Raw genomic sequence first — 25,943 nt, 5'->3', positions numbered from 1 at the left:
ATTAATGCAGTTACGCTACAACATTGCGATACTACAGTAACTTCTTTTTACATAGTTGAATGCTTTTGATTGGATGATGCTATTGTTATTTCCTAGCAACCAATTTACACATTACAAAAGACTTTATTAGCTAAAAGGCATCCTAAGATTTAATGTGGAAACCGGATGTGATGTTTGACTGTTTACATGTATGATAAAAACCAGTCAGTCTCCCATTCATTGTCACTGTGGGACACTTTGAGTTTTTCTCGATCAGTGGTTCCCAACCTTTTTCTTGAGGGACCCATATTTGTTCCATTGTAGACTTTGACAGATAACACATTAAAATTACACCCCTTAAAATCAAGAGTGCTCCGTGACTACCCGGTTGGGAACCACTGTTCTAGATGATAATATGAAGAATGTACAGCACTACTTGTCTTAAGAGCATATCTGTTTCAATTATAATACGCTGAATAAAGTTTATCATTTTTTCCATCACTCAGAACTGTCCTTGGAAACTTATAGCAGCCTCTTTTAATAAAACTGAGAGAGAAAGGTGGTCTGAGGTTCTGCCTCTAATGGAAAGAGACTGGGGAAAACGTGAGTGATCCAGGTAGAAAGAGAAATAGTAGCAGGTTACTTTAAGAACTTTTAGTTGGGCTGTCAAGGACCATCGACAGCTCTGGAATCCTGTTAATGGAAAATGGATCCTTTGATGGAAAAAAGGGGGAAAGAAAGGAGAGGATGGATGCGGAGAGAGACAGACAGACAGACAGAGAGACAGACAGACAGACGGCGTCTGAATAAAACAGAGAGACAGTGAGTACAAAGTGAGAAAAGTGAGAAAATGTGTGAGTGAGAGATAAAACACAGTGACACACAATGTTAATGGCAGACTGTGTTTACCTACACATAATAGTTTAATTATTGGCTGTACTCAAATGATGACAATTACTTGCTGTTAATATCACAGTAATGTGACAAATATCAATGCGCTTCAGAAGTGCCTGATTAATACTCAGCGCATGTAAACACATTTACCTAATTACATTAAAGTGAGGTTTTAATCGCAATGATGCAAACAGAAGTCCAGCATGTTAATTTTTACACATTGCTTTATGACTTTACAAGACTATGTGAGAATAGGAATTTTGATAACAGCTCTTTTTGCATATAAAGAAAGTGAAAAACCAGAACGAGTGTAGTATGATTCCTTGTGTGCGTGCATAGATTCAGCTCTTGAGAGGAGAAAATAGCCCAGTCTCTTTAATGTCTGCAAGTTCAGTTTTAAGAAGATCGATTGGTTGTGCAGTCAGATAAGCGTGATTGAGACGTAAGATTTTTGAAGGAAATAGAAATGTTAATGGTTGTGTTTCATCCATGAATAACGACCTTGCCATTTGAGATACTTGAAGACTTAAAAGCGGCGGTTCTTTCTCTCTCATGCTGTTTTTTTCTTGTGTCTGTCAGAGTTTATACATAGAAAAGACAAAAGGCTCTTCTGCTGTTATTGAGGGTGAACTGGAGAGAGCGAGATAAGCTTTGACTGACGTGTTTATTTGATGTACATCGCCACACATCCTTTTTTTCCCCGTCAGAAATATGTCTGTTTTGTACTTTACATTGCTAACAAATTAATCTGATTTTTTTTTTTTTTTTTTTTTTAATATAGCTTTTCACAGCTGACATTTTGAATTGCCACGGCAGGAAAATCACAGGTGGAACTAATGACATAAACCACGGTTCTGGCCCAGTAATTACTGCAATGCAATGCAACAGATAATGTTAACACACCTGTGTTTGACAAGTCCAAATGTCTGCTCTGAAAAAGATCCATTCAGCTATAGTTTCACTCTGCATTACAATAGATTACCTGAAAATGCATCGGCTTAAACCATGATGTGACATGATATTGAAAGAGTTGTGGGTTGCTGTAAACATTTCTCCCCCTAAGTTGTTAAATCCTCTCCCGTAGTATTATAAACTACTGCCCAGTGCTTTGGCATCTAATAGGCCTTCAGTCTCATTTCTCTGTTACTCTAACTGGATTTCATTGTCTCACTGGTGCTTGAAGAGGCATGCCCCCACCAATGCTGCTCCTTCCATTGAATACCCATTAAATGATAGAAAAGACATGTGAGCTGTTGTGTGACCTGTCTAGACAGCTGTATTGATTAAAATAAAAGTGCAGCTGTTCAGTCAGATGGACAACCAAAAAATGTCTCTCATGGAGACTGGATGGGAGATCATTGCACATATGGCATTTTTGTGATGTGTTAAGATATAGTTATATTTTATGTAGTATGTAAAATATAAAACCAGTCTGTTAAAGTAACTCTCTATGATATTCAGAGCATTAAGCAGCAAACAACCATTCGCTACCTCTCTGCTCATTATTGTGTGCATGCATGTTAGTCCATGTGAGTCCCCATGTGTGCACACCACTGGCTAGCTGGTCACTGCTACTCTGCACTTGATATTAAATACATCAAGGTGATTTATTAACTAATGGTGTTATAATGAGCCAAGCCTAAAATCAGTTGTGTTATCATGACAGTTGACTGAATGTTAATAGGGACACAAAGTAAGAACATTTGTTATTCATTCAGGCTTAATTTTAGTTTTTTTTATTTAACGCGGACACAAAAAATACATATTCAATAAAAACAGCTGTCAGGAAAACTATCCTGCATCACAGTCACTTCATATAGAAACTCTAGATTAAAAAATACATTTGCAGAACATGGTAATGGGAGTACAGCACATACACATGCACCTGTTTTGAGTCCACAGAGAGCAAAACGCTGTCATGTGTATTCTATCTTCACAACAACACGCCTAAAGGCCAAAACACACCGGCGGCGTCATATGACGGCGGTGTCATTGATGCGAGTCAAGTGCCGCCCCCAACACACACAAAAAGCGTCGCGCTGCGGGGCATCAACGAGATTTCTATAGCACACTCCAGTCCGCTAGGCTGGGAAGTACAAAATAGCGCTTTTTCAAGGGCTGTGACGCTGGAAAAATAGGACAATAGTGTGCGGTGCGGCACGTTGACGCGCGTTGAGCCGCCGCCGGTGTGGGTTTGTAAATAGAAAATAATGGGGGCAGCTGTTTTGACGCGCGTCGTACGCCGCTGGTGTGTTTTGGCCTTAACACAACAAAAAGACAAGCTTAAACATGCATACCATGTGAAGATGAAATGGTGGACACCAGCACATATGCACAGGAAAAACATGGTTTAGCTAGTTTACTCAGCCCAACAGAAAACTACTCAAATAATCTACTCGAATAACATTCTACGTCAATAAGGTGCTTTGTGCACTTAAATCAACATCAGAAGTTAAAATTCTCAGTTTGTAATCGCGCTACTGTGAATACATACCTCTCGCAGCCAAGTTTACTGCAGACCGTCGTGATGCCGGAATTAGCGCGGGAAATCTACTCACAGTCAGCAGAGGGCGCAGTCACACAAACAATTACAGTACTTCCACTACCAAGCAGAATAACTTTGAAACAACAGAACAGGTGAAGGATTTTGGTAGAATTATTACATATTATAATGGGACACATATCACAACTACAAAAGTGATTTCCAGTCATTTTTCTATCTGCTACATTAGCACTGTTCGCGGCTAGCTGCTGGCTCCAACCACCTCTATGTTAATAGCTGTGTGCGGACAACCTCTGAGTCATAGATATGCATAGATATGCTCTAAATAACATATAAAGCTCATTTAAGGTAACTACACCAAACAGAGGTGCGTGCCAGCCATACCAATGTATTATGTCTGCCCTCAGATCAGCAGTAGCCTACTTTGGTAAAATGTCTATGTAAGTCCTAGTCCACATGTACATCGGTATTTGTGAAAACAAGGTTTTTCTCTCACGCTGCACAACAGCACTGTTAAAAAAAAAAATCTTGGCAAAATGAAAACACAACTGAAGCGCTGTCAAGAGCATGCCAGACCAACAGGTAGCTTTATAACCCTAAAGCTAATCAAAGAAGTAGATGAGCCTGTTTACATGTACATGTAATGTACATGCATTTTGGTGATCCGAACACTAGTGGACAGCTGAGACACATTGCCATTCAAACGTGTCCATCATGCGTCTCCAGGTGAACACTTATGTTCAGATTTGGTTACTGCGTATGTAATTTAACCTAGAGGTTCAAAAGGCCTTGTGCACAATTACTACTCAGACTCTGGCTAGCTCGCTAGCGTGCACGCTAGTCACATCACGTCTCCTTTCATAAGGCAAAACAATCATGCGATATATTTATCCAACTCGTTATAAAATGGGCAAGTTATAGAGTATTGCTAAAACAATCACTACGTCCTACATTAATGACACAGTCCTTGTCGGAACACATCAGGATGCGTTAGTGTTTACAGAGATCATTGATAAACCGGGATGGCTTGCTTTAGAGTAATTTCCTGTATCTGTGCCATGCGGGTTTTACCACTGCCCCGCACCTTTGGGAAACTAGCAGCATACCTGTGTCTATTCGTTCAAATGGGAAAAGTGTGCATGAGTACAGATTGTGACCAATTTTCTTCACCCCACAGTCACAGAGGCAAATATTGGACAATCCACAAATCTTCCGAACATTCTGACACTAAAATGGCATTTTTCAGACAGACAAATCATGAGAAAATTAACTTTGTTTGAGACCTGTCTCTGTCTCTCACTCTCTTGAGATCTGGCAGCACAGAATCTCCTCTCTGGTGCTGGTCCAGTTTCACTGCAGTGCTGTCGAGTCCGACGTTGCTTTCCAACCAGATATACAGACATTTAAAGCATGAATTAAAAGTTAAAACTAAAATAAAACTTGTATTTCTTTGCTATATAATACTATTATTGTTATCATTTAACTGTTTTTGAAGGGGGAAAAGAAAATGTAATTAGACTGATATGATCTTGTACTGGGTTAAGATAGCAGATATAAAGCTAGCAGATTAAAACAAGTTGCAAATTAAGGAGCAAGCTTTAGGTTTGTATAGTGTTGTACTGTTTTGAATCTGCTTTCATCCATCCACACAACCTTCACAACACTTCTAAAGGAGGTGTTGGGATGAGCATGCTCAATTAGGAGACTGGTAGTGCATATCATTTCAAACCATTGGCACAATTTGTAGTGCGTTACCTTATGTTATAGAGCATCTTTGGTGTTTACACTACCAAAGACCACACTCAGGTCTGTTTTCAATGATCCAAAACGCAGTCTGCACGTGAATGAAAGAACAATATGCATAGGAAAAACTACAGTTTCAAATACATCTGTATACATGTGAACCAGGCCTGAGTAAAGTCCTAATTAATGTCTTACTATAAGCTGATATCTTTCCACGGAACATGATGACACAACATGTTTCAGCAAAACCGGATCTCTGTAGGCCAATGCAAATGCATTTTGGACAATATCGCTTACAAAGAAAGTACAGTCCATGACATTCTGTAAGAAAAGAAAAAAAACCAAGAGGATTTGTCAACACAGTTTTCTCCCTCAGATAAATGCGTAGTTGGAGAGGGTCATGAGAGGAGACAAGTGTTTGATGAAGAGCAGGACCGCTCTGTCTAGTCTAGCTGTCGGCTTCTTTTTGTCATCACTGGGTTTAAAAATAAATCCCTCCGTCCCTCTTCCATCCACACCTCCACATGCCTCCACTCCTTCAGCGGTCCATCCAGACGATAATTACCTCCTACTTACTGTATGTTATCGCGGGGGAGCTCTCACCTCTTGCAGCCACTTACGTTCACTATAGGTAGAGGGGAACGAGGCGAAGGTGTGAAAGTATGTGTGAATGTGCAGGGATAAGGTAGAATGGATGTGAGACAGTGAATTATGCGGGCAAGGGCAGGTGTTAAGAAGGCTTTAGGAGCCTAAGAAGAGACGTTGTGATCCGACCGGAAGCTTTCTTCTCAGCAGGCTGGATGGAATCGGGATGCAGAGGGGAGCGGTCTGCGGGGACGAGGACACAAGAGACAATGATTAAGTGGAGGTAGCAGAGGTTGACTCTAAGTCGTGTAACCTTGTCATCTGCAATCAAGCCCCTTGGGGCCCACGTGTCTTCACTCAGGCCTAATATCACGGGCAGTCCCTGCACCCCCTTCAGCACCCCTCCTCAGCCTGCAGGGAGTTAAAAATACATCTATCTAGAAACGTCCTTGTAAAAACGGGTTCATCATTTTTTTTCTCCCCCTCCCTCCGCCTGCTGATATTCTGAAAGCATAACTTGGGGGCAGAGGCAAGGTCAGCCACCGTGCTTCTGTGGCAGACAGATGAGATTCAGCTTGGCCCTGGTAATTGCAACGGAGAGACGGAGAGGGCCATGTTTCATCCTCCATCCATCTATCATCTCTGTCTCTAAATACTGTATAAGTGCAGCTTTCTGAAGGCTGAGCTCTTTGTGCACCGCCACCATTATAATGCCATTCAGCTCCGGCTTTATTGTTCTGCATTTGGTCAGAGTCGATGCGGTTAGGGATCGGAGAGTTTTCCCTCTGGTTGAATAAGTGATTTGGGCAGCACTGTCCATACGGCCGAGGTTATTTTGCAGTCACATAGAGTTTGTCACTTTTGGACCTAAATAAAATCTGAGCACTAAAGGCTACTTTGACTGACATTGAGAGGACACACATACAGACACACAAACTGCCGCACTTTAATTTCAGCCATCAGTCTCTTTCATTCCGCCGAAGCTCCGAATCAAAGTCGAAATGCAGTTCAAACGGCCCTGGCTAACGCGTGCTAATCTGTGACTTGTAGGCAGGGTTTGAAGTCTCTTTCCGTGAGTCAGAGAGATTGCGAGATGAGATCAGAGCTCTTTGCGTCCCTGACAACATCGTGTTCCTCCTCTGGATGCAGGTGGCCGCGGCTGCTGCCTGCTGCAACCACTCATTGCTCTCTCTCAAGAAAAGACCCTGAGTAAATAATCACATAGAAAAAAATAAAAGCTTTTTTTTGTCACAATTTCAAAAGTCGTGTTCACTTGACTGTTTCTTTTTTTCAGTGCTCCGAGGCGAAGCTTTGGGGAAAGATTATCTTCCCGCTGTCCTCCTCTGTAATTCCCTCTGTAAACAGTTCTGGTGGAATAAGCTTACTCTCAGATGCTCGCTGACATTACCTGCTGCGTGGGAGATGATTACAGAGCGCTATTGGGCTAAACAGCCCCCGGCAATGCTGAGACGGGGAACTTCATGACATCTCGTTTTTGTGCTGGATTTGTGAGTGTGTGTATCAGACAGAAAGACAGAGACTGAGAGAAAGAGGTGTGACTACAGTGTGTGTGTGTGTGTGTGTGTGTGTGTGGAGGCAGGAGGGCCGCAAACCTCATCGAACAAAGGCCGTCCGTATTCAGGTGCTTAACAGCTCATGCAACTGTCACTATAACTCATTAATACTTTCCTCTAAAGGCATCAAAATGATTCAAGGCTTAAAGAAATACACTGCCAGGAGGGACCGGAATATCTGCCAGAATAAGACGTGACCTACATTCGCGGCCTCGTGCATGAGACGGGTTGCAGACCTTCTTCCACAACTTGTCTCAAGTGTGGCTCGCGGGGATTTTAATTTCAGATTAGTCAGTGTTTAAGTGCTTTTATGCTGTCATTCTGGCCTCATTATCTAAGTGGGGACTGTCACTGCCTTTAGCTAAGCCATTACTGAACGTAAAGGGGGACGTTAAGAATCCCTCTCCCTGCCTATTATTGGAAGGTGAATGGTTATCTGTAATTGCGGAGGTGGAGCGGTCCAGGGGTTGCAGCAGAGGCTGAAATCAAGAATTTTTGCCTGCAATTGCACGACAAACGAGTCCACCCCGAAGATAATTAGAGGCGAAAAAATGAGGAGGCGGCCGGCGATTTCTTTTAGATCCACTTTCCGTGTGTCACTCAAGGTTTTCACAGTCACCACCTTGGATTTCTTGCTACGTCCTCTCACAGTGCTCTCTGGGAAGTCCTCATCTGATATCTTGTGCAGTTCGACGGTCGGCAGGACTGTTTAGTAGTGGCTATTCGGGCGATGCTGACTAGGTGTTTAATGCTTTGTGATTAACCTCAGTCATTGGCTGGATGGGCAGAGTGGCTCCTCGCTACACTCGCTTCCCCAATTATTGCTCTTTAAGGAGAGTGCAGCAGATTTATGGCCAGTGAGAGGAGAGCGGTATCCCAACAATTACGCTGGGCGCTGGAATTAAATTGACAATTTGTAATCTTAATCGCCTTAACACTCCTGCATCCAGGGAGAGGCACAATCAGCCAGGCCGAGGCTCGGAGGAAATCAATTCACAGACTCTCTGTCTTTTTCCTCCCTCCGCTTTTCTGCCTTTCCCGCTATCTTCTCGTCCAACTATTTCTCACTCTCTCTTACAGGTTGAACGCTTTATTCTCTAAGTCTCTCGCACACACTCCATTTCACTCTTCTCTACTCTTATGGCTTTGTTTCTCAGTAGTGCTCCTCTCTTTTTCTCTTCTCTTCAACACACTGACATCTTACTTGGCAGGGATTTCATTATCTGAGGAGTGGAACCATTTACCAGGGAATGGGCTTCAGCCATCTACTATGGCTGACTAGAGGTTCGTGTCTCTATTAGATCTTCGGCCATCCCCTTTTTTTTATTTTTTTACCATTCCGTGCTCAAATTACACTGATGACAAGTCTGAGCAGATGTTCACACAGGATTCCGTGTCCTTTTACTCCATACTCCTGCTGTTTTTTTTATATCAATACCAGTTATGTTGTGATTGCCAGTGTGAGTTTCTAAAAATATAAAAAAAAAAAAAAACACAAAAAACTTGCTAAAGCGTGCTGAGAGTGCTAGTAGGAAATTTGCCTACAAGCAGTGACAATTTTCACAGGGTCAGAAATTAGATCCAACTTTGGGCCAGGTATTTTTTAAGCCTTGTTAAATATGGGGTGCAAACATTGTTTTACTGGCTACGGAAATGTACAGTCCTTTAATTTGTCAGTATTTTATTTTTTAGTATACTATTTCTTTTTTTTTTTCTTTTTCTTTTTTTTAAGATTATTTTTTGGGCTTTTTGCCTTTAATATACAGGACAGTGTGAAATGGGGAGACGGAGAGAGTGGGGGGACGACATGCAGCAAAGGGTTGCAAGCCGGAGTCAAACTCGTGACCGCTGCAGCGAGGCATCACGTCGCAACGAGCAAGAAAACTCTGGATGGAGTGTGAAAAAATGTCCAGTTATGAGTGACAGCAACATTCAGGGAGCACATTGAGGCCTGAGCGAGCCTGAGCAACGGCTTGCTGCTGCTCTGAAAATAGATTGGAGGTGCCCAAAGCTTTGCTCATGTGAGTGTGTTAACATGCTCAAAACGACAATGCTAACATGGTGATGTTTAGCAGGTTTAATGTTTACCATGTTCACCATCCTATTTTAGTGTTTTAGTATGCTAACACTTGTGAATTAGCATTAAACTCTAAGTACAGCTGAGGCTGATGGTGATGTTGTTAGTTTTAAAAACAATACAAAAGACATGTACATCCCAACTTCCAATGGAGCAGGTGCTGAACCAAAGAAACGTCTGACAAAGTAGAAAACAAATAAGTCTATAAGAGGAAGAATCGTAGCTGGAAACATCACTCAGCATTTAAAATCCTTCTAAATGGGAGCCGCTTGGTGTGTAGACTTATTTGTTTTCTACTACACTGGTAGTTTTGCAAAATACTTTAATTAAAAATCAAAGTTTTACCTGTAGTAAGTGCATCCAAAGAGAAAAAAAAAATCTAAATTAAAAAAAACAAAAAAAACAACCCATAAAACAAAACAAAAAACAAAACATGGGCAGAACTCTGCAGTCTCTTCAATACCAGCTGTTCACAAAAAAAAACCCCTGAAAAAATCAGACCATCCACCAGCCCACTAGACATCCTTTAAAGAAAGTTCCTCATTTAGTCTTTTAAGATGGCAAATATCCAGCTTCGTTTAAAGAAGCATAACCTTGACTCACCCATGTTCAATACCTCCAGGCATGTATCTAAACTGCCTTTTATCTGCAAGATTTTAAAGAATCTGGTTTTAAAGAAAGTTGTGGTTGCTCAGTGAACGCAATGACGTTTTGTAAGAATAACAATTTTCTGAACCACACAGCACTGAAACTATTTGTGTTAAGTGATCTTATGATGGATTCAGAAACAGGGAGGTGATGTGAGATTACAACATTTGGCCATTAATGATCCCAAGGTTTTTTACTTGGCTTCAGAGACGGGGGGGGGGGGGGGGGGGGGGTCTGGTTTCTCTGTGGCTGTGCTCTCATCCTGCCTGTCAAATAACAGAAAAAGTGACTGTGGTGTACTCAATGACTCAATTCTAGGTCAGACAGTGGGAGCAACAGTCGTCCTTGTCTGCCAGACACTTCCACCCTGACAAAATTCAGCCAGTTCTTCCAGTAAAAACTTTGACTTTAATATATTGACATCACCTCATTTTTTGGCAGATGTAAAGGACTGAACTTCTCTATTACTCATGACAATAGGGGAGTTGATTTAACGTTTTAAACAAAAGCTGAAGCTCATGGTCTTTTAACAAATACATTAATTGAAGCATTTTACTGTAACTGTGCTTTTTGATCTAAGTTTAAACCTTAAGCAGTATTCCAGTCATTTTTTAAAATACAAATTAAAACATTAAATGGCTCCTGCCAGTCAGTGACAGGGGTAATCACGCAGGCTTCCGATATCCTCTCCTCTTGATTACCATAATGCTAATAAGGCATGACTCAGGTCTGGTGAAATCCTCAGTGGTTTTGACGAGGAGAGACCATTTTATTCCAAATGTGGCATCCTCACTTTGGTGACAATTAAGGAATTAACGAAGAGAGATAAGGCTGATCAACACCTTGCTTACAGATTATACTTCAAGCCTTCTAGCCAGTGCACAGGCTCTGATCTTCAGTTATAGTAGGGCTGTTTTTGGCTGCTCTGAAGTCTGGGCTAAAGATGAAAGGTGACCGGGTTTTAGCTGTCAGGGCCCCTGGGTGCCGGAACTGTCCTCCTTAAAGTTGCTTGCCAAGGCTCATGCAAAACGGCCTTTTCATATTTCAAGTGCATAACTCTTACTTAATTTAGTGTTAATATTTAAGCTATAAATGCTACAAATAATACTGTTATTAATGGGTGTGGAGAATATTTTATGGACTGATGTGTGTCTAAACAAACTGATACAATATGTACCAGACACAAGCATTTTAGAAAGAAAAAGATTTATAAAAACCAGTAAACATAAATGATCAGTTTCCACTCAAAAATGTGTTTTTCTTCCATTTATGTCCCCTAAAATGTCTGACCTTGACTATCCTGACTTGTATCTGAGTAAAGTTTGTCACTAGAGAGGTGTTTTCACATTCCTCTTCAGAAATGGCGATGTCTGTGCACTTCCCTGAAATCTATGATTAAAACGTTCGAGGGGCAAGCTAGATTAGGTACATCACTATTACAAAAGCCAATTGCTGTCTAATTAGAAAACACATATCAACAAGGGAACAGCAGGCCTCTAGCAGTGCAGGTGAGCCTTGCTTCCAATTGACCTATGGCTAAGCCACGCCCCCTCCACTCACTTGGACAAACTATCATCATTCAGTGACCGGCGCTATGGCAGGTGTCACAGTACACGGCATTTCGCAAGAGGCAACTGATGATTTTTGGGGACATATCGATCAGATTTAATTCAGAAGTAACCAAAAGGGCATAAACTACACATTGGAGGGATATATTCATCATTTCATTGTTGAGAAGGTCGATGAAAAGCTTAAATTACAAGCCAAAACTTACAGTTCACAGTGTACGCTTGTGAACTGCATCTCGTTGCCATCACCATCAAAGACAACAAGTTAAAGTGCCACTGAAGTTAAGGTTTTTGGCTCAGAATATGAGAAAAGGATAACGGCCTTTTTACCATCCTTACCAAGAGTGTCTCTGCGTTAGTTTGGTGCTACAGTATTTACACTGAATCATTCAGCATAACGTTTGCCAACCTTTGTTATCTCCGCGATTACAGATAAGTTAATGAAGCTAAGATCCAGAAGTTAACGTTAGCTTAACTAGAGCCCTATGGACAACAGCTAACAATGATGTACGATCACCAAAGTACAAAACTAGAACAAAATAGGCTAATGAACTCCCAGCAAACAAGGTGACATGATGAACAACGCAGCTAGGAGCGTTAGGCTAACTTTAGCTAACGTTAGCTAGAGATGTTAAAGATAACTTTATATTTCTTTGTTGCCTCAAACACGATGTTGACTTACCTTAAAACAGATGTAGCCATCCTTGTTAATCTTTTTCACGTTGAGTTGATGTTGTGGTCTAACGTTACCGCACAACTTTATCCAAAGGAGACACTTTTCTCGGTTGAGATGTGGTTTAGGAAAGAGTAAAAAATACACCTGGTCGCCCAGCCTCTCAGGATACCTTGTGTCGGAGTTGCATGTGCCCCATGCACACCGTTTGACCATTTTTAAACTTCAAATCTCTGAAAAAGCTCATAAAACCGAACAGCCCTGACTTTCTGTAATGCATTTCAATTAACGTCCAGGCAGAGAATGCCCGAGTGTATGGGAATGGCTGTACGCACTGTGATTGGCTCATCGCGTTTGAGGGCGTGACTTAGCCATAGGTCAATTGTTTCCAGTGGCCACTTAAGGTATTGCAGTGGGAAAAAAAGCAATTTCTCCAAAGATCACCAGTGTAAAAGGGACGTCTGTTAAACTGTTGACATGATAGCTTGAACTGCAAACAAGGCATTTATGACTGTTTTTGTTATGAATTTTTGATCCATGAATGTAGTTGTAAGACTTTCATCGGGAGCTGAGAAAAATGTTTTAAAAAATCTGTGACGTCATCACTATGTAAAGTCTATGAGCGAAGTGGTTACTCACTAGCAGGGCCAGCAGTAGAAACACAACTGCTCATATTCAGTGGGCCACATACTGTAGAAGTAAACGTGGCAACTAGAAACTTTTTTGGCGTATGCACCAGGCAAGCCACTCCTTTGGAATGAATAGGCGCCATCTTATCATCTGGTCCCTGAGTTTTGGGGACCTCAGAATTGCATCTCTGCTTTTTGCAGATGATGTGGTTCCGTTGACTTCATCACACTGTGACCTCCAGCATGCACTGGGGCAGTTTGCAGCTGAGTTTTAAGCGGTGGGATGAGAGTCAGCACCTTCAAATAGTTGTACACGAGTGATGGTAAAATGGAGCATTAGATGGAAAGGTGGTTTGGCAAGGAGTCTGCAGTGATTCAGGCACTACGCCGGACCGCTGTGGCGGAGCTGAAGGAAGGAAGGAAGGCAAAGCTGTCAATTTACTGGTCCATCTACATCCCAACCCTCATCTATGGTCACGAGCTTTGGGTAGTGACTGAAAGAACGAGATTGCAGATACAAGTGGCCGATATGAGTTTGCTCTGTAACAAGCTAATAAACAACATAAACTATTAAAAGATGCTAACCAAACTTACCATGCTCATATGTCTGCTTGTTATTAATTTTGATGCACAAAACTTCTCATCTGAGTCTGACAGAGGCTCAAACACGTAGGGTTGAAATTCTTCGATGTTTCCTCTAATGCTAATGCTAGCCATCTTGAGCCAACTTTTAGTGCTATGTCAGCGCTGGAGAAAACGGAAACTGAAAGTGAAAGCAAAACCTACCGCAAGCAGCAGTGGTGGGCGGGATGGAGGCCACATCCAAAATTTCTCAATGAAGAAATTTTTTATGTAGGAAAGCCATGTTAAAAAAAACATTTTAATAGATTGATTAGTAGTAGTAGTAGTAGTAGTAGTAGTAGTAGTAGTCGTAAGTAGTAGTATTTTTACATACTTCANCACATCCAAAATTTCTCAATGAAGAAATTTTTTATGTAGGAAAGCCATGTTAAAAAAAACATTTTAATAGATTAATTAGTAGTAGTAGTAGTAGTAGTAGTAGTAGTAGTAGTAGTAGTAGTAGTAGTAGTAGTCGTAAGTAGTAGTATTTTTACATACTTCACAAGATGTCTGGAGGGGGACTTTCATTTTTCTCTCTTCACCAGGGCATTCTGCTGTACTGTGAATACCAGGCCTCCACCTTTGATATAGCAAAGCTTCCCAGCTGCAGGTTTGAGGCCATGGACCACTTTGCAAAGTGCTTCTTGATCCTGCGGCTGGAGGGCAGCCAAGTGGAGGGAGGTCTCCACAGAGCCGAGGGGGACAGCAGGGGCTGGAGGGCAGTGCGCGTGGACTTGGTGTCGCCACCTGTGGATCGTTACGCCTTTGCTCTCCTGGGCTGGACCGGCTCCAGGGTACAGTATGAAGGATTATACAGACTGAATGGCAGCGAGAAGTAGCTGCAGGTGAAATCCATGGGTGAAAAAGAAAAACGTAGAAGTTACTGTATTTCATCAACAGTCATTTCTTGTGTGTCACCACCATGTCATAAAATGTTGCTTGGATACAAGAACCACATCAAGGTTGAGGTAGGCTTTGGTATTCTGGCTCTAAAGAGATACATTTTAGACAACTAAAACACCTTCAAAGAAATTTGAAGGTATGAAAAAGTCAGTACACAATATTATATAAAATGTCTGGTGTGAATAACCTTCTTTGTTACGGGATAAATAGGTAGAAAGTCCTTCAGGAAGAAAAAATGTATTCAGACATCCCTCTTTCCTTTCAGTGCCATAAAACTGACAAGTAAAACATATTTCAGACTATTGATTCTTTTCTTTTACAGCAGTTTGAGAGAGACCTGAGGAGGTTCGCTCAAGTGAAACGGAGGATGCTTTTGGACAACCATGCCCTGTACGACAAAACCAAGGTACTTAGTGCAACACTGGATACACAGCAACTGGCACTCATTCCTTGGTCAATCAGCTCATAACTTGCTTTGGTTTTAGTTGCAGTGTACCCCAATCTCAAGTATTCACAGCAGAGAAAAAGTATCACAACATCCATACAAACTTCGGAAACTACTTCTGCTGCAACACCACTTCTCTGCCTTCCACCCATATGCTCAGTGTTCCCGACTGTGATATTTTCAGTAAAAGATGGCCAAAAAAGCAAAATAATATAAACAGCTCAACATACAAGCCGCAAGTAGAAGCACAGTATTCATCCAAATGATTTCTTTGAGGATATGTGTTGGATTTGATCGTGGATTTTGAGCTGAGCATCCCTTAAAAAGTTTTTATACTAAACTCGAGGTTACTATGGCTACCACTGCTGTCAAAAAGCATTAGGATCTCTGCGAAATTACCAAATCACCCTTACTTTCAAAAGGGATCAGTTTTTGGTGAATTATTGCAGAGTCTATTTCTCCTCTAAGCTTTACTTTGTCATTTTCTTTGGGTTTGAGACTTTTTATCTGTCTGAGTTTATTCAATACAATTAAGACAAACCAGAGGCATTTGAGTTTGTGGGGATGGGACCTGCTCTAAGCTTAATTAAACTAGCTAGGTAGCTAACAATTCTGACAGAACCAAACATAAGGTGCAACCAAAATGTCTTATTAATCAGATTTTAAAACTCTGTTGTACTAGTGTGGTGACCCTTTCAAAACATGCCTGTTCAGATCCTGCTGATTGTTTGGCCTGTGGTATTGCTGCTTGCAGCTTTCTCAAGAGTCACTCATCCAAGCAACTTTACACTCAGCACTGCTCTTCTTTGGGTCCTGAGCAATACATCTGCCATGACATAATTGTGTCCCCTAGCAATGCTAGAGTATACACACCATTTTGGTGCAAAACCTCATACGATGATTTAATGGCCTCGATGGAATCAAAGCCACTTCCTCTACTGCTGCCAATAACAAAATTCCCAGTTAGGGAAAAGCTGGAAAGTAAAGCAAGATGGCGCTTGCTTGGGGCCTCTAAATCACTAGATTGCAGGTTGCTGCAGATTGCAGCTACTCACAATCAGAAACACATAAACATTAGTCGCTTGCTTTGACACAACCACCACGATTATAAAGAATGGGTTTTATAAGAGGAATGAGGTATCTTGCCTACAGTAATGTTGTTAGTGTGGGAACTGTCCATTGGTTTGACAGCCCATTGGTTCGACATCCCATTGTTCCGACCATATTAAACTCATTGTTCCGAAGTCCGTTCCGAAATCATCATGATGCCCTGTGGTTAAGGTCTGGTTAGGTTTAGGCACAAAAACCACTTGGTTAGGATCAGGAAAAGATCATGGTGTGGGTTAAAATGAAAAAGAAAGTGACAAACACATAAGCCATGAGCCTCCTCTGCCTCAAGCCGGTCGCAGCGCACCATACGCCCGCCGCGAGCCGTTCAGCACCGCGGACAGTCGGACTAATGGGATGTCGAACCAATGGACTGTCGAACCAATGACATGGACCCGTTAGTGTAACATTTTAGTATGGCAAACTTACAGAATTTGACTCCTGTAGGCTATCTGCATGTGCTTGTTGACTCCAGGGACGTAAAGAAGACTCTGGATGTAACGTTAGCATCTCCAGCATCCAGCAGTCAGTCTGTAGAGTCCTGAAGCCCTGACCTTGCTGCTGCACAGAGTGCTGTTCACTTCTTTAATCAAAGTTTTTAAAATATTGAACATGTCCAAACTGCAGCAAATTCGTCACTGCACATCCTTGGATCCCTGGCAATATACCCACCAAGTGTGAAGTAGATCGGATGAATGGTTCTCAAAATATGCGTAGGGACAGAGAGACTGACAAAGGGGTCAATGCTTTATAATTAGATCACAGTTGTATTGTAAGAGCATTTCACTTCAGTGTTTTACTGTGTGGATCTACCATGTGCTTGTCAATGAGGAAACAGCTCAATCCTTTTGTAGTAGGAAGACAAAGGGCTTGATTTTCAAACATCAGTTCTTGCTGATACATATCCACTGTAACATCAAAGAGGCATAAATCAACATAGTCAAGCTCACAGCCAATCTGTATGAGATAACGTAATTTTCATGCAACTGGCATGCTAACATCGGTGCTAGCTCCGCTACCACTGTCAGCCCCCTGACTGTTGCAGCCCCTCGAGAGTGTTCCTGACGGCCCCTTTTTTTAACCATGCCTCCTGAGCTCTGGTCAATTGTTTCTCCAAATGGGGAAGGGAATGGACACGACACCAGACCTATTTGAATTGCTGAACTGTTTTAGAGATGCACAGTAGGCGGTGATTCAGAGGTCTTAAGCCAGGCCACTCTGAGGGAGGATGCAAGCAAAATGCTTTCGTCTGTAAGTTACTGCCGGTGAAAATTTGAAACCATAAACTTGTCTTCAGTTGAGAAATAGAGAAAGAGAAAGAGCAGTGAGTGCAAAGGCCATTTGATCAGGGCCGTTTTCCACAGAGTTTATATCATCAGGTGGGATTTTTCTACATCTCTCCTCTGAGTGTGCACTCATGAATCTACATAGTGAATCACTGCCAATGCTTTGGTTAAGGTTTTTGAAGCGATTAGGGCCGGCATGTTGCAATACCACAGCATGAGAAAACTTAGACGAATTATTTCAAATTATTCGATGCAATATGTGTTTCCACTCTAAGTGAGCAGAAAGTTGATACTGGAGCGAGAACAACATTTTTAATTATAGCACAGTGCTTAGTGGGAGGTGGGCAGGGTTTGGCGGGCTGTATGCAGTGCAATGCTCCATCAAAAACACTCACAAATGAATGCACCATATATATATGACTGCATCAAAGCAGGCTGAGTGAACAAAATCCACCCTAATGTTTTAATATATGAAAGCGCAAGCTTGTTAACGTAAAGGTAATTGCATTGGGGAGTCCAAGGTTCATTTACACATTTCCAAATTAAATAAACCACATCTTACCTTACACAGTGATATAAAGGCAAACAGTTAAGCAGAGAAAATCTATTTACACCATAACTCGTGCAATTTAATAACCAATTAACTGTTTGCTTGCCTGCAATGCCAGAGCTAATTAGGTTTCGTTTAGAAACACGTTGCATTTGCTGGAACCATGTACATAATTGGCTTCAGGAAGGATACAACAGTGGGTAGGTGTGTTTTCATCCAGGACTTGAATGTCTCATGCAGAGGTGGTAATGCTGTAGTGTTAAGATAAGGTGTCATAATTGGTAACCCATGACAAAATCAGACCTTCAGTTGTGGCAGATGAGATTATTTTTAGCCACGCAGAGAAGTCATATTCTACATGTGACAATCAGGTTTGACAATAAGTGCGATGAGCTCGGAGGCAGGGGTGACGGATAGCAGCTACATTTACATTTAGAAGGAAAGTAATTACATGCACATTACATCGGTGCAAGACAAAGACGTAAATGAAGGAAAAGTAACACACACTTGTGCACTTACTTTATGCCACAAAAGTTTAATAAAGACAGTGTGTCGATCCTACTTGGATCTTCGTTGGGTCAGAATGTTTGAAAAGAGGAAACCACACCCACACTGTTAAAGACATAATGAACACCAATAGGTTAACCATTCAAACCGCCCAGGGTGATAGAACAATCAATCATAAACAATTCAATTGAGTACAAAGAAATAACACATGGACTTCTGGGGATGTTTCACAGACATAGATATCTGGTTGAATTTACTGTCCCTCCAGGATTTCGCAATGTTGCAAATCCAATGATTAAGATGAAGTCAGCCAATCCCCATGAATTCTGCTTGACCTTGCAATTTTGTCTAATCACTGCAACTTGACAGCAAGTTTGACTATTAAAATCTCATTTTATTTTAGCGCTGCGTGCAGTGATGCGTGATATGCAGCGTATCATGAGACTACTACTGTGGGACTGGAGCTCTGTGCCAGGAGTCGAAGGCACACAGTGACAGGGCTAACTGTTAGCATCACATGGCTAACATTACCTAATGATTGATTCCCAGGTGTAATGGCAGTTGAGCCGTTTTGCTGTCAGTGTGAGATTATCTCTGTCAGATGTTAACCACTGCCGCAGGGCTTCTGCCGAAAATGTGATGAGTAGTGATGAGATCATGTTGTGCTATCCGGGCAGAAAGAGAGCAGAAGGAGAGCCTCTTAAGGGGACGATCATTCAGTGCTGTGTCGAATGACATCGACAGCTGATCGGTGGCGATCAGCTGTTGATACACCCCACCCCCCAACCATTACAAATAGATTCTACCTCTGTGGGAAACACTGAATGCTCATAAAAATTCTCTCCAACTCCAAGACAGCATCACAACTATTTTTGCAGTTTTTACTTTTCCCTGCAATTTAATTGCATAAAACTACCTATAAACATTCCATCATGCATCATTTTTGAGAAAAGCTGCCATGAAATTAGGCTTTTTAGGCCACAATGATAACAAAAACAGCCTGCAAAATCCCAGAGGAACTGAATTTTGGTTGTGACATCAGGTGACCAAAATTCAATGTCAGGATGACGTATAATGCCAACATCAATTTGACGTAGAATACTGACGACAGATGATGTTGATATTTGGTTGGTTTTAAGTTGTGTTGGGAAGTAACAAAAATCCAATGTCTTCCAAATGTTTATTTCCACAAAAATGAAATTCTAATGTTGTCTGTCCAACATCATGTTGACCTCTGGTGCTCACTGGGTGGACCCAGGGTGAGTGTGAGTGTGAGTGAGATGGAGGAAGCTGCCTGGAGCCTGGTCAGGCTGTAAGATTAAGTTATCTTCTGCCTTTTGTCTAGAAGTGGTGAAATTACAGCTCACAGCAACTTACTACAATGCAGTCTCTGGCTTTTGTTTGTTATCTAGTGTTGGCTAAAAAATGTTGCACATATCTGATCCGTTGTTAGCGTAGATGGCACACATTAGCTCAGAGGGCTAGTTTGTCTTATTTATAGTACTTCAACGTCACTGCCTATCTGAATGCCCTGGAAAACCCCATGGAAACTCCACATGGAAAAAAGGAACAAATAGTTGAATATTTGTATTGAACAGCCAAATCTGATTTGACTGACATAACTCTGAGTTGGATACAGCCCTGAAAGAAATACAATAACATACACATTGAATAATACACTTATACACTTTGGTAATTTACATTACAATTAGCTAAACAGCGCTGATTTGCTGATTTACATTTTCTGTGCAGAGAGCAACAAGTCGGGGAGTTTGAATATCCTGCAATATAATTAGGATTCAGCTAACTGAAAACAACCAAATGCTTAAATGCTTGTTTTAAATGTGTTGATCAGTTGAGTCACTTGTATTAAATCTAGTCATTTGTGTGTCATACATCATCCGGAATTTCACGTCCTCAGCTTTCTTTTATCCATACGACTCTGTGATTTACAGCTATCAGGCAGTGAGTCGCACTCCTGAAACCACAAGCATGTGAGTGCAAACTTAAAAAAAGATTGACACGACTCTTCAGCTGAAGGACTCAATTATTCAGCAGGGAAAAGTTTATAGTACTGACAAGACGACAACAAAAATTCCAGGGAACCATCAATCTTTGTGACAGGCGTCGCCGAAGCTCGTGTTTATCCCATCCTCGCGACTATTCATTGCATCCTGTAAGGCGGCCCCAGCTCATTTCCAATGCATAGGGCAGAGCGGCAAGACGTTTGAGTTGCGAGCGGAGCGGGAGAAGGGTGTAAGGCGTATCAGCGCAGTGGATCGACAGGGGAGACACCCTGTCACCGCAGTGTCCCGTCAGCAGCCCCCCGGGGACAGAGGTCAGAGTCGGCGGGATCACGGGGGTGGCAGCTTCCTGACAGATATTATACACAACCAGCCAACTCAGATGGTGTTTATTCAAATGCAAGGGCAGAGCCAGGCTTGCTGACAGTGCAGCCATCCATGCACTGGAGTGGACAGGAGGATATCACACACACACACACACACACACACACACACACACACACACACACACACTCAGTCTTACAGAAATCTTGCATGTGTTTGTTAGAGTTTGATGAGGTGCGGAGGTACGTCAAGTACTTTGAAGAAAAGTAGATTCTACAGAGTGAGACGGGTGAGGAGATGTGAGAACAACAGGAGATTTACAGCACATAGCTATCAGCCTGTTGGAGATTTAAAAGTGCAAGGGAACAGGCCAAACTATTTATGCACGCACACTCACTCACTTAAGCAGCACCATCACTTCCTGGGCTAGTTTCAAGGTCAGCAGAAAGCTTAACGGGGTACATTCAGACAGAATCGAACCACAGCGTGACCCGTTTTTCATCCTCTGCTCCACATCACAGTCGTAATTAACACAATGAAGATCAATTAACTGTCCTGGTGTCTGTCCTGTCACTGCCTGCACACAGCGCTGACTGTTCGCCGTGAGCAGGAGAGGAGGAGTGTCCGCTTTTTTTGTCCACGCTCACCGACGTAAATTGGTTGGACATACGGCCGAGAACAGCGCGGTAATGGCGCTTTCATCTCTTTCGTGTCCCTCCTAATTTGCCAGTGGTTTTGGAGAGATTCGCCTCTTCTGCTCTTGTGATTGGTGTCAGAGAAACAGGGGAGCGATGAGCACTGATGTCTGATTAAAGGGGAGACATCCAAGCTAAGGACCAAAGGCGGTCATTTAGAGGACTTTAATCTTGTGGGCTTCAGAGAGGCTCTCAGCGGATACATGCTGGTCTCTGTCTTATTATAAAATGCTTAAAAAAAGATTAGAGGGCTATACTCAAGCTAATGATCTCCTCCCAATTAAGAACAGGCTCAGGGGGAATCCTCGAACCGCTGTGGGAGGGGGCTGGACAACTGTCACAACGAGACGCAGTGACTTGGGGTTCATGCAGGCCAAACATGTTTCCATTTGGAAGTATTCAGATTGCTTGCACAGGTGAAAATGATGTAATTTGATCACAGGTGACACCAAAGGAACAGCAGTGAAATGGCTGAAAGTGCAAGTTCTGGTCCATAGTGGGAGCATTATCCAAACCAATTACAGGAAATGACCCCACAACACAACGTTTTATGGGTGTCAGGAGATGGGTGTTGACAGCTGGAGTTCCTTGTGCTCATAAAGCTTCGCATAACAAAATGAACAGGGTATAACCTGTGCTGAGACTATGGGCTGAGGTCCACAGTTCCCACTGCCCTGAAAGAAATCACAGCAATACTGAGATGCTAAGCTAGGTCTTATTTGCCTCCACCATTTTCTCCTCTTTCTCCCCCATTTTCGTTGTATCTGAAGAACTATTTGGATTGGGCGATTTGTCATAGAGGCAGTTTTAACACTGTTATTTGATTGTTTCATACAGACAGAGGTGGACAGAATGGAAACAGCCGCTGGCCTGCTACACATTTTCTGTTTTTTTCTGTTCTGATACTTTAATGAACAAATTCCACGAAGTGCTGCAACAATAACTTCCATTAACTGATTAGTTAATTGACAAAAAAGAAGTGTCTTGCAATTTTGATTATCAACTAATTGTTTAAGTACTTAATCGAGCTGTTAGTCTCCATTGGCTCCTGAGGGAAATGTCTAGCTCTTCAGCCAATCCAATCACCAGAGAAAATGTTGGCATTGAATGTTTCTGCAAACCACGGATATGTTACATTTGCATGTTATTAAGTAGCAGATATATTGAAACTAAGGTTTCAACAATGCTGTTGTTAGGTTTAGGCACAAATAATAATATACCCTGTATGTGGGACACCATTACCGCCAGAAAAGCAGCGATACCTTATGAAAAAAAACCAACCACTTTTGTGCCTAAAAAGCCGTTGAAAAAACAGCGACAGGTTACAAAACATCCTTGTTGGGTTCTGGGAACACAGCAATGACTCACAAAATCACAACTGTTTATGTTTTTTTGTTGGTCTGCAGCTTGGCAGGCATCCATCAAGACTATAAGGATGGACAATATGTCTCCACTTCTTCACACTGTACAAAAATGAAGCCCAAGTATTGCGGATACAGCTGCAGCCACCTTGCCTCTGTGATGTCGTTTGGAGCAAGAGTCTGCACAGCTGTGATTGGGCCCATGAAACTGCGATAGTCAATGGCCAGTGAAACACATTTGCCAATCATGACATCACACCCCCTTTTTAAACCAAACTTATCAGAAAGATGAACGCATGAACATACATCATACATCACATAACTAAAATGACAGAACCTTTGGGAGAGATGTATTTGACGTGTTTTGTTTCTTTGGCCCATGTCCCATCGGCTAACTTGGAGGGGGCGGGGTTTAAGACCTATACCGCAGCCAGCCACTAGGGGGTCATTGAGATGAATTGGCTTCACTTTTGAGAAGCTGTCATGACCTCTATCTTTATATACAGACTATAGCCCTGTTCACACTGGACCAGTATTACCTGGGGACTTCATGAGATATATAATAATAGCGGAGGTCGTCTGTAATCTTAATTCCATGCAAACCTGCCATGTTCATAATTTTTCAAGTAAACTTTCACTGCAAATTACCCTACAATATTTCACCAAACACAAATAGCCTGTGACAGTATTAGTCCCATGTGAATTGGCATCTCTTTGGTTTGGGGTCATATTCGGGTTTTCTGTTTTCTCTGTGCCTCATTTGTGCCTCTTTCCTGGTCGCAAGTTATGGAGGCTGCACTGGCGATTATAAATGAAAGTTTTGACAGCTTTTTGGGTGCAGGAGGCTCATCTCGCTACACAGCATGGAGACCTGTTGACAGAAAATTTGGTTTGTTTAACCCACATATAAAAGAAAAAAGGAGGTTAACATTACATCACTGCAAGTAGTGCTGTGTAGTGTTTCGATGTTGTTCGTGGTGGGGTTACAAATGAGACCTCAACGCTCATCATATTTATATATGGCAGTAAATTTGAGTAAAATGCAGACTTCCCTTGCCCCGTGTGAATGTGCTGCATGAAACACAGACATAAGGGAGTGACTTCTAAATCACATGAGGTCCCCTGGTAACACTAGTCCCGTGTGAATAGGGCTTATGACTGAAACCTTCTACAGTATAAAGCTCTGAGAGGAGCTGCAGGTTCAGGTGATAATTCTCTGTAAGTTCAGCACTGCGAGCAACGCTTTCCACATTGTCACATTGTTTTCACATTATGATTTGATTCATTGTTATATAATTATAGTTGCAGCCAATTTTCAACCCCAGTCATACTGGCAAGTGCTTTCTGATTGTATAAATGTTTGCTGTAGCTGCATACATTTTGACTCAAATCAGAGGTAATACTGATAACATTAACTCTGGCTCTGCTCTATTCAAGTGTCTCGGTAAGTCATTGTGCGTGAGCCAGCATGCACAATACCAAGACCTGAAGCAGTTAAGTGGAATTCACACCTGTGCTTTTCTGCCGTGACAAGATGAAATGTCTTATGTGAAAATGACCTCGAACCTCAACCGTGATGTAGAGACATTTTGTGTCCCCTTACCCAAATTCAAGTCTTGGTTCCTGTGGCTTTTTTTTTTTAAGAAAAGCTCCTGCTGTGGAAAATGGATTTTTTAAATAAAGAACCCACTGTGTCAGTTAGGTTTATTTGTAATTGGTCACTCTGAACCAGAAAATCTTTCACACCCTGGTGTGATCGATATGACTGCACCTCCACTGTCAGGTTTGGGTTGGGACACCCTGCTAGCAATAACTGACATCTAGGCGTCCTCTGGAAATACTCTGCTGACTTGTAGTGCCACAGGCACTTACAACCAGCATCGGTATCTGGCCACCACAGTTGAATTTTAACTGTAGGTCTGAGGGAGTGGTTGTTGGCTGGGGGAGAGGGCCGAGGGAGGGAGGTGGGTCTGTGTGTGTGTGTGTGTGTGTGTGTGTGTGTGTGTGTGTGTGTGTGTGTGTGTGTCCTCTGCTGTAAGTCTGAAGGTTTGTGATAATTAATATGTGTAGTGGACTTGATGAATGAGGACAGGTGGAGGATTTCATCATGCCTAGACAGACTGACTCCCTCCCTGGGCAGGAGGGATCCATGACCTGCCCAGCACCTCGAAAAAAAACACACCCCTCTATGTGGCAGGATCTACCCTTGAAATTTACTCTGTGTGTGTGTTTTTGTGTATTTGTGTGTGTGAATACTCAGCGGTGCGACTCAGGTGTTCCCAGGCTGCAAACCAAAGTACACCTGTTAAAAATGTGTTCATGTAAATGTAATTCGTTGTCATTTGTTCTGCCTGTTTATGCATACTTTGGCATACCGTGTGCATAAAGCGTGTTATATACTGTGCGTGTGAGTGTGTGTATCAGTATGTGTCTTTCTCAGAGGGTAATTACTCTATGTCATCTGTTGTAGTGTGATTAATGAGGTTCTGGTCAAAAGGCAGTGTGCATAGATGTCCTGGCTTTGGTCCTGAAGCATAGTTACTGATATGAGAGGACTATTCATATTCTCTCTACCTGACACTCCTCTGGCTCTACATCAGACCAGAAGTAGCCAAATTTTGTCCCAAATAGAGCAATTTGCCTATATTGTATCATGAAGAAAAAGAAACTCTCTATGACATCTTAGAATTAGAAAGTCTGCTTTACACTTAAATAAACACTTAATTGTTTTTCTCATTTTGTATTTCACTTAAATGTAACATTTGTAGTATCATATGTATATCAAAGAAACCAGGGCCTGTATTTATGCAAGCAAATAAGAGACAAAAATATTTGAATTTTTAAAGCACTGAATACTTAATATTGAAACTTAAACACCACTGAATTCATAGTATTGAAGTATTTTACACTGGAAACCATGTATCTGAATTTATTTGTTCTAAATTCATCTAATCGAAATTAGAATGTGAAATTTCTTGATGTACAATGTCAAGAGGTGAATTTAAATATATATATATTTTTAATGTTAATAAACTTAGATTCAAAACTTTAAGTAAAAAAAACCCCAAAAGAGTCAAATAGCACATCTGGGCTAATCGAGACAGGATAGGAAAATGAGATGGAATGCAAGTGAAACATCTTCCCCGGCTTCTGGGAGGAGAACATGCAAATTCCACACAGAAGGGCCCCCCTATACCCGAGGTTCGAACCAGGAGCCGTCTTTCCTCACAGCAACAGGGTTCCTGGT

At 41.9% G+C, this 25,943-nt stretch overlaps 1 protein-coding gene across 4 annotated transcripts in view; it reads left to right on the top strand.

The window, feature by feature from the left end:
* The window catches only part of dntt (deoxynucleotidyltransferase, terminal), a 125,779-nt gene that overhangs the window by 68,265 nt on the left and 31,571 nt on the right, over window positions 1-25,943 (top strand). For 3 of the 4 annotated variants that reach the window (XM_050071051.1, XM_050071050.1, XM_050071048.1), the window contains 2 exons: window positions 14,040-14,288; window positions 14,720-14,803. In XM_050071051.1, coding sequence (XP_049927008.1) covers window positions 14,040-14,288; window positions 14,720-14,803 — 333 coding nt within the window. The remainder of the gene's footprint in view (window positions 1-14,039; window positions 14,289-14,719; window positions 14,804-25,943) is intronic. The other variant, XM_050071049.1, reaches the window with a different exon arrangement.

Source organism: Epinephelus moara, chromosome 19, assembly GCF_006386435.1.
Source record: "Epinephelus moara isolate mb chromosome 19, YSFRI_EMoa_1.0, whole genome shotgun sequence".
In the NCBI taxonomy this organism is placed as follows: domain Eukaryota; kingdom Metazoa; phylum Chordata; class Actinopteri; order Perciformes; family Serranidae; genus Epinephelus; species Epinephelus moara.
Note: the sequence above shows the minus strand (reverse complement) of the source record. Positions and strands in the feature narration are given on the sequence as shown.